The sequence below is a fragment of the Heptranchias perlo genome, chromosome 15 (genome assembly GCF_035084215.1).
Source record: "Heptranchias perlo isolate sHepPer1 chromosome 15, sHepPer1.hap1, whole genome shotgun sequence".
In the NCBI taxonomy this organism is placed as follows: Eukaryota; Metazoa; Chordata; class Chondrichthyes; order Hexanchiformes; family Hexanchidae; genus Heptranchias; species Heptranchias perlo.
The window spans coordinates 25,774,178-25,784,547 of NC_090339.1; the positions used below are offsets into that span (position 1 = coordinate 25,774,178).

General features: G+C 42.4%; 1 protein-coding gene across 1 annotated transcript in view; it reads left to right on the forward strand.

Annotated features, from left to right (window-relative positions):
• brcc3 (BRCA1/BRCA2-containing complex, subunit 3) overlaps positions 1-8,003 on the forward strand; it is a 24,215-nt gene extending 16,212 nt beyond the window's left edge. The window contains exon 8 of the mRNA XM_067996943.1: positions 6,258-8,003. Coding sequence (XP_067853044.1) covers positions 6,258-6,409 — 152 coding nt within the window. The 3' untranslated portion in view covers positions 6,410-8,003. The remainder of the gene's footprint in view (positions 1-6,257) is intronic.
• The last annotated feature ends 2,367 nt before the right edge of the window (positions 8,004-10,370 follow it).

A 10,370-nucleotide genomic window follows, 5' to 3' on the forward strand; every position in this document is an offset into this window, starting at 1 on the left:
TCGATCGATGAGTCGAGCGTCATATCCCGTTCTTACTAGGGCGTCTTTCAGCGTCTGTAGGTGTCCATCGCGTTCCTCCTCGTCTGAGCAGACCCTGTGTATTCGCAGGGCCTGTCCATAGGGGATGGCCTCTTTGACGTGGTTAGGGTGGAAGCTGGAAAAGTGGAGCATCGTGAGGTTGTCCGTGGGCTTGCGGTAGAGTGAGGTGCTGAGGTGCCCGTCTTTGATGGAGATTCGTGTGTCCAAGTCTCGCGGCGGACACAGAGGAATTCATCAGGAGAATGAGGCTCCGGGAATTCTACCACAAACCCCAAGATTTCAGCAGCGAACCCAATGAGACAATCGACGATCCGGAACAGCAGACAGAGGGATCCGCGGTACAGCAACCGAAGAGGAAAGAGTCAAACTGGACTCCTCCGGAGGGTCGCTGCCCTCAGCTGGACATGTATGCTCAAGCTGTCAGGAAATGCGTCAATGCCAGATTCATCAGCCGCACTCAGAAGACAGTCCAGAATGTCACCCGAGCACAACGCAACGCCATCAACGCTCTCAAGACCAACCGCAACATCGTCATCAAACCAGCGGACAAAGGAGGAGCCATAGTCATACAGAACAGAACAGACTATTGCAAAGAAGCATACCGACAACTGGACAACCAGGAACACTACAGACGGTTACCCGCAGATCCGACCAAAGAACACACCCACCAGCTCAACAAACTGATCAAGACCTTCGATCCAGACCTTCAAAGCATCCTACGCACTCTCATCCCACGTAATCCCCGCGTGGGAGACTTCTACTGCCTCCCAAAGATACACAAAGCCAACACACCCGGACGTCCTATCGTATCAGGCAACGGAACCCTGTGTGAGAACCTCTCTGGATACATCGAGGGCATCCTGAAACCCATCGTACAGGGAACCCCCAGCTTCTGTCGCGACACTACAGACTTCCTACAAAAACTCAGTACCCACGGACCAGTTGAACCAGGAACACTTCTCACCACGATGGACGTCTCGGCACTATACACCAGTATCCCCCACGATGACGGCATCGCTGCGACAGCATCAATACTCAACACCAACAACAGCCAATCTCCGGAAGCCATCCTACAACTCATCCGCTTCATCCTGGATCACAATGTCTTCACCTTCGATAACCAGTTCTTTACCCAAACACACGGAACAGCCATGGGGACCAAATTCGCACCCCAATACGCCAACATTTTCATGCACAAGTTCGAGCAGGACTTCTTCACTGCACAAGACCTCCAACCAACACTATACACCAGATACATCGACGACATTTTCTTTCCATGGACCCACGGCAAGGAATCACTAAAGAGACTACACGATAACATCAACAAGTTCCATCCCACCATCAAGCTCACCATGGACTACTCCTCAGAATCAGTTTCTTTCTTGGACACACGAATCTCCATCAAAGACGGGCACCTCAGCATCTCACTCTACCGCAAGCCCACGGACAACCTCATGATGCTCCACTTTTCCAGCTTCCACCCTAACCACGTCAAAGAGGCCATCCCCTATGGACAGGCCCTGCGAATACACAGGGTCTGCTCAGACGAGGAGGAACGCGATGGACACCTACAGACGCTGAAAGACGCCCTAGTAAGAACGGGATATGACGCTCGACTCATCGATCGACAGTTCCGACGGGCCACAGCAAAAAATCGCATAGACCTCCTCAGGAGACTAACACGGGACGCAACCAACAGAGTACCCTTTGTCGTCCAGTACTTCCCCGGAGCGGAGAAACTACGCCATGTTCTCCGCAGCCTTCAACATGTCATCAATGAGGACAAACACCTCGCTATGGCCATCCCCACACCTCCACTACTCGCCTTTAAACAGCCACCCAACCTCAAACAGACCATCGTTCGCAGCAAATTACCTAGCTTTCAAGAGAACAGCGTCCACGACGCCACACAACCCTGCCACGGTAACCTCTGCAAGACATGCCAGATCATCGACACAGATACCACCATCACACGAGAGGACACCACCCACCAGGTGCATGGTTCATACTCCTGTGACTCGGCCAACGTTGTCTACCTCATACGTTGCAGGAAAGGATGCCCCAGAGCATGGTACATTGGCGAGACCATGCAGACGCTGCGACAACGGATGAACGGACACCGCGCAACAATCGCCAAACAGGAGGGTTCCCTCCCAGTCGGGGAACACTTCAGCAGTCATGGACATTCATCCACCGACCTTCGGGTAAGCGTACTCCAAGGCGGCCTTCGAGACACACGACAACGCAAAATCGTCGAGCAGAAATTGATAGCCAAGTTCCGCACCCATGAGGACGGCCTCAACCGGGATCTTGGGTTCATGTCACGCTACACGTTACCCCACCAGCGAACAAATGTTATCTGTTTTTAATATAATGGGTCATTTGCTGGCTCTCTGCCTTCCGGATGTTTCTGCCTCTCTCTGTTTTTCTTCTCTGTTTTTTTTCCCTGTTTGTTTTTTTGTTGAATGTGTATTCGGGGGTTCTGCAGGTGACACCTCTCTGTCTGAACACGGTGATTGCCTTGGCAACGGGCAGTTGCAGGGGCAGTCTGTAAACACCATGTATTGTTCTATATGTATAAATGCGTAGGCTTCAAGGAGATCCTGAACATTTACCTGAGGAAGGAGGAAGTCTCCGAAAGCTTGTGAATTTAAAATAAAATTGCTGGACTATAACTTGGTGTTGTAAAATTGTTTACAATTCTTTACTGTTGGTTATCTTCTTATCTGAATACTGTTGTTGATGCAAGTGATTATAGCGAACAAAGCTATTCCTTTCTTTGAGCGCTCAGTATTTCTAAATGGAGATGGGAGGGGGAAGAGTGCCCTTGTACTTGGGGAGGAGGGAAAAAGTGCCTGTGTACTGGGGGGGAGACAGCAATAGAGTCTCTGAATTCAAGAGAGGGGAGAGTGCTTGTTTAAGTAGCTTTTGGGATAGTCATGGTGTAGTTGGCATATTGAATGTGGATGAACCTAAATGTCATTTAATTTTCCTGGAAACTTTTTTAGATTAAAAATCTATCAATTTTGAATTTAGTAAGTGTTCTAGGGTTAATCGCAATGTACCATTTTTAATGTAAAAATTCATAACTTACAAGGGGATCATCCCCCTGGACCCCCCCCCCCACTGAAATTCATGTGCCAATAGCTGCAGGAAGGGTGGGGGTCAGCATTTAGAAGGAGTATATACAATTCTAAATTTGCTGCCTACAGCCATTGGTGAGCTAGAATTTGTGGAGCTCGTACAGTGTTGGAGAAGTTGAGCCTAGAGGTAACAAAGGCATAGATGGGGGTTCAGTGACGGGCATGGTAGTGAGATAGGAACAGAAGTACGCAATATTATCTGGGTGGAAATAGGTGGTTTTGGTGATGGACAGGACGTGTAATATGACAGGGAACTAAGCTTGTGCACCACAGGGTACATAACCTGTGCGATGTGAAACATGTGATTTTCTCCACATGCAAATTGATTCAATAGATTATTTGTTTTTAAAGGGCAACATTACAGAAGTTAGTTTTCATAGAATCATAGAAGGTTACAGCACAGAAGGAGGCCATTCGGCCTATCGAGTCTGCGCTGGCTCTATGCATGAGCAATCCAGCTAGTCCTACTGCATTGCCCTATCCCCGTAGCCCTGCACATTTTTTCATTTCAAGTACTTATCCAGTTCCCTTTTGAAGGCCATGATTGAATCTGCCTCCGCCACTCCTTCGGGCTGTGCATTCCAGATCCTAACTACTCGCTGTGTAAAAAAGTTTTTTCTCATATCACCTTTGGTTCTTTTGCCAATCACCTTAAATCTATGTCCTCTGGTTCTTGACCATTCCGCCAATGGGAACAGTTTCTTTCTATCCGCTCTGTCTAGACCCTTCATGATTTTGAACACCTATATCAAATCTCCTCTCAAACTTCTCTGTTCCAAGGAGGTCAATTCCAGCCTCTCCAGTCTATCCACATAATTGAAGTCCCTCATCCCTGGAATCATTCTAGTCACACTCCTCTGCACCGTCTCTTAAGGCCTTCACATCCTTCCTAAAGTACGGTGCCCAGAATTGGACACAACACTCCAGTTGCAGCCGAACCAGTGTTTTATAAAGTTTCAACACAATTTCCTTGCTTTTGTACTCTATGCCTCTATTTATAAAGCCCAGGACCCCGTATGCTTTTTTAACCGCTTTCTCAACCTGCCCTGCCACCTTCAACGATTTATGCACGTAAATTATCCCTCTGTTCCTCCACCCCTTTTAGAATTGTGCCCTCTAGTTTGTATTGCCTCTCCTCATTTTTCCTACCGAAATGTATCACCTCACATTTTTCCATGTTAAACTTCATCTGCCACATATCCACCCATGCCACCAGAGTGTCTATATCCGCTTGAAGTCTATTGCTATCCTCCTTACTGTTCACTATCCTTCCAAGTTTTGTGTCACCTGCAAATTTTGAAATTGTGCCCTGTACTCCCAAGTCCAAGTCATTTATATATATATATATATATATATATCAAGAAAAGCAGTGGTCCCAGCACCGACCCCTGGGGAACACCACTGCACACCTCCCTCCAGTCTGAAAAACATCCACTCACCACTACTCTCTGTTTCCTGTCACTTAGCCAATTCTGTATCCATGTTGCTATTGCCCCCTTTATTCTATGGGCTGCAACCTTAATGGAAAGCCTACCATGTGGCACTTTATCAAACGCTTTTTGAAAATCCATATACACTACATCAAGTGCATTGCCCTCATCGACCCTCTCTGATACCTCATCAAAAAACTCTATCAAGTTGGTTAAACACAATTTGCCTTTAACAAATCCGTGCTGGCTTTCCCTAATCAATCCACACTCGTCCAAGTGACTGTTAATTCCGTCCTGGATTATCGTTTCCAAAAGTTTCCCCACCACAGAGGTTAAACTGACTGGCCTATAGTTGCTGGGTTTATCTTTACACCCTTTCTTTGAACAAGGGTGTAACATTTGCAATTCTCCAGTCCTCTGGCATCACCTCCGTATCTAAGGATGTCTGGAAGATTATGGCCAATACCTCCGCAATTTCCCCCCTTACTTCCCTCAGCATCAGAGGGTACATCCCACCCGGACCGGGTAACTTATCTATTTTAAGTACAGCTAGCCTTTCTAGTACCTCTTCTTTCTCAATTTTTAGCCCCTCCAGTATCTTAACTATATCTTCCTTTACCGAGACTCTGGCAGCAGCATCTTCCTTAGTAAAGACCGATGCAAAGAATTCATTTAATACCTTAGCCATTCCCACTGCCTCCATGAGCTAATCTCCTTTATGGTCCCTAATTGGCCCCACCCCTCCTCTTACTACCCGTTTTCTGTTAACATGTCTGTAGAAGACTTTATTGGATTCCCTTTTATGTTGGTCGCTCGTCTATTCTCATACTTCTCTTTGCCGCTCTTATTTCCTTTTTCACTTCCCCTCTGAACTTTCTATATTCTGCCTGGTTCTCACTTGTGTTATCAACCTGACACCTGCCATATGCTGCTTTTTTCCGCTTCATCTTATTCTTTATCTCCTTTGTCATCCAGGCAGCTCTGGCTTTAGTTGCGGCCTGACCCCATCTAATACCTTACTATTTTTTACTCTACGGCTATCCTTCTCTCCTTTAAGTTAGTTTGAAACAAAAAAAAGTTGCCAAATCTGGTAGGAGAAATCTGACATCTAACTAACTTTCTCAGTCTCCACTGTTGGATATATTCTGTGGTGCATTAGAAACTGGAATTCGGCTGGTCGGAAGCAGGCCTATTATCAAATGAATCTGAACGCTGAATTAGGAGAAAAAAATGAGGGGGAGGAATTGTTCGATCCTAAAATTGGGGCAAATTATGTCCTGCCCTGCAGTAATATTCTTATTGAATATGGAAAATTATTGATCCAATTAAAGATGAATGATTGGGTACAAGGCACCACTGTGAATGAGCTCCTTGATTCCGATAAGTAAGTATATTTGCCTAGATATAAGCAAATCGCTGAGTAGGTGTAATTCTGAATATTTTTAATAGGGGTGGGCTAGATTCAGGGTTTGGTGAAATTTACCCTCGAGTTTCATTTGTAGTACTTAGTTGCTCTGAATTAGTTACATATTTCTTAGGATTCAACCGTGTTTTATGTTTTGTGTACAAAAATATTCTGTGGTTTGAGAATTTTTTTAATTCCTTGACTGGAAATATTTACCTTTTTCATTTTTTATTTCTCTAGTTTTCACAAAGAATCTGTGCAGCCAGATGTCGTCCATTAGCGGTCCTCTGCTACAGTGGCTGGAGGATCGTCTAGATCAGAACAAACAGCACATCCTGGAACTTCAGCGAGAGAAGGAACAGCTCCTCCAGGAACTATCAGTCCTAAAGTGAAAGGAATTGTAGGAGCTGAGGGAAGAGGGACAGGAAATTTCACACAGATTACTCTTCTGCTACTGATGAGCAAGGAAGCTGTTGGACTGTGACAAAGCTGTGTAGCAAAGCTTTAATGTCATGTTTAAGACCCCACCCCCCCCACCATCTTCTTTTATTGCCTTTGATCTTACTTGCCTATCAAGCCAGTCTTATGCCCAAACAAATGGAAGCAAGCATGTTGCAGGTTTGGTTGGCTTTTGCACCAAAGGGGGATTCTTCCAGCCATTGCTGGATCTAGGAGTCCAGCACTGGAATCAGTGGATCTATTTACATGAAGTTGTTGCATAGACAAGTTTGCTATCAATATTTTAACTAATCATTCTTTCAATTGCACGATGTGATGGTAAAAGTTGGTTTAATCAATATTACTCAAGACCAGGGACTTTGTTGACTACTTGATAAATTTGTCAACAAAAAAAATGGTTGCTTGTGTTTTTATTTATGGTCAGCATAATGGAAACTGGGACAGCTATTATCCATTAGATGTTCTGATTGTTTTATACATGCCAGATGTTGGAAAATTCAAGAACTGGTGGATACTGGAGATTTTGAATACATCTTTGAATGATACAATGTGTCAAAAACATTAGCTATATCTAAAGAGGTGAGACTGTTTATTTCTCATTATTCACCCTGTGAATGGAATTGGTGAGTAAAGTAGAGAAAAATCTGTGCGTAAAATAATTTTCTTCTCAACCTCAGATATATTTAGGATACTTTGCCATCTAGAGCAGAGCATCAGCACATCACCAGTCTGCATTATATTGACCAATTTCAACCTATGGATCATTAACTTAGATAAACAGCATATCCTGGAACTTCAGCAAGAGAAGGAACAGCTTTTCCAGGAACTAGCAGCCCTATAGGGAAAGGAATTATAGGGACTGTGGGAAGGGCACACAGATGACTCTTCTGTTACTGATGAGAAGGAAAGCTATTGAACTGTAACAAAGCTGTGTAGCTTGGCTTGATTGAACACGGGTGACGGCCCTACTTTACAATCTACTAGGTTGTCTATTCTACTATTTAAACAACCTTTGCGTACCTTTTGATTTTTTAGTCTAAGGCGCAGTTTGATTTACCACTTTCACTCAGCTCTGTTTATTGGTATCAGAACTGGATCTTAATGCATTTGATTATTAATATACACCTGGTGAGCTGTTAAACTGATACAGGACCAGCAGCTACAATCCAGTCTAAAATGTACTGTGGGCCTCTACAGGGATTGAATTATTACTTTGTAGAAATAGTTCAACCATCTCCCATTGTGACCTGTGCTGCACTTCTTGCTAAATTGTACTTTCCAAGGATAATACAAGGTTTTGGCATGCACACTACCATCATACTTGCATCCATGTAAGTTGAAGGGTGCTATCTGCCCATCTGTGACTTCTGGTAAAGTATTCTGACCTCTGCAGGTAAACCAAAGTAGCCTTCAGCCTAGATATGCACTGATATGGGTATTAGTTAAATTAGACATTTGTATTTAAACATCTAAATTGTAATTAAACAATATTAAGAATAAAACCTGCTTTCTACTGATGTGAAATAACAGTTATCAAAGCATTTTCTGCCTTAAATATTTTGCATGTGTATATGTTTATATAATCTTAAAAAGACTTGTGTCTAAGGCATGTTAAAAAAACAAAATTTGACATCATAAATCACTTGTCATGATATGTTATTTCTTACAGTCTATAACTGATTCAATGTGAGCAATAACACTGGAGACCTATATGATATAATAAAAAAGTTATGAATGCACACACTTCCTATTCACTACACACCAAATTTATGTCACACTTTTTTTTTTAAAAATTACAAAAACCATTATTTGTAATGAATAGAAAGTCTCTCCAGGCACAGAAACCTGGCTGCAGACTTCTGATTGACCTTCCCACAAACTAAGCCAGGATTCTGATTTCCAGCCTCAATAGCAATTAACTTTTGTTCACTTAACATCAATTAGACTTTGTAGCCTGAAAGGAACACACACATCCAAACTTTAGTAGATGAATAATATGTTGGATTTTACTCAGTATGTTCCTGCCTTTATAAAACAATGAATCCCCACCCTAAGCAACACCACAGGAGATGTGCTAGTAATTCAGAAATCTTGCATCTAATGTGTACAGATTTTTGTGTCACATTTGCAGCTGATTAGCTCAAAATTTAATCATAACAACAGCAACAAATTACACTGATTAAAGAAAATACCAATCAAAAGCAGGAATGAAAACTACCAATTAAGTACTATGCATGACCTATACTCACTACTCAGTTTGATTAGTACTTTTCAAACTGTTACCAATAAAACACTAACAATGGGAACAGGAACCAATGAAGAGCTCAAAATATTTTTGACTGCCATCTTGCTTTTTTTTTAAACTGGGGATGCGGTATTGGAAATAAGGTTTTCAACATAATAAAGACATAAATTATAAAATTCACAAGAAAATAATTAAAAGTGCCTGTTTGTTTCTAACATTGTTTTCTGTTAGAGGATATTTGAGATATTTCAACATTTTCCTGCCTTGTCCATCTTTGAGAAGCCTGGGCCTTGATTTCATGGGGCTTCCCAAAGCTACAATTTCCACAGTGCACCAGTGTTACTCTCTGTAAGCGCTCTGGACAATGCTCCCAAAATGTTTGTGTCACTGTGTAAATAATCTGCATTATGTGTCTCCGAATACACTTTGACTGGAGTAAGGAGTTATAACACACTATGTTGCTAAAATTAATAGCAAGACTGGCTGTTTGCATTTGTAACCCCCACCTGTTCTCTTCCCCATCTTCCCTGGCCTAGCTATGGAAAGGGAATAAGAATATTTTAAAAACTAGCAATCCATCATCAGGACCAGTGAAGGTAACTGAATTTTTTTTGCATGGAAACATCAAAATAAAGTAATGCATGAACTTTTGTACTTTACTGAAGTAACTGACAGGAAAAACAATGAATTAACTATGTAAAAGGAATTGTTTATGTGACTACATCATGTTACATGCATAAATTGAATTGATTTATTTTTGCAACTGTGGTATGTAAGGGGAAAGAAGAGAAAAAAGCTTGTATTTACATAACTTATCACCTCCCAAAGGACTTCATAACCAGCTAATTGCTTTTGAAGTGCAATCAATGTTATTATGTAGCAATATGTGTCAGCTAATTTCTGCACAGCAAGTTCCCACAAACAGCAAATGTATGACCAGATGATTACTTTTGGTAGTGTTAGTTGAGGGAGGAATGTTAGTCAGGACCCAATGATAACTCCCTGCTCTTCTTTGATTGGGCCATAGAATCAATTATATCTGTGTGAGCAGCCTTGATTTATGTCTAAATTTAGAAAGAAAAAAAATGTGTTTTTATAGCACCTTTGACAACCTCAGAATGTCCCAAGTGTTTTACAGTCCATTAGGAACTTTTGAAGTGTAGCTACCGTTGTAGTATAGGTAAACACAGCAGGCAATTTGAGCACAGGAAGATCCCACAAACAGCAATGAGATAATTTATCTTTTTTTTAATGATATAGATTGAGGAATAAATGTTGGCCAGGATAATGCCCCTGCTCTTCTTAAATAGTTGTAAACAATTTTACAACACCAAGTTATAGTCCAACGATTTTATTTGAAATCTACAAGCTTTCGGAGGCTTCCTCCTTCCTCAGGTAAATGTCAGGAATTCCTCGAAGCCTACGCATTTATAAATCAGAGAACAATACATGGTGATTACAGACTGCCCCTGCAACTGCCCGTTGCCAAGGCAATCACCGTGTTCAGACAGAGAGGTGTCACCTACAGAACCCCCGAATATACATTCAACAAAAAAAAACAAACAGGAAAAAAAACAGAGAGAGAGAGAGAGGCAGAAACATCCGGAAGGCAGAGAAAGCCAGCAAATGACCCGTTATATTAAAAACAG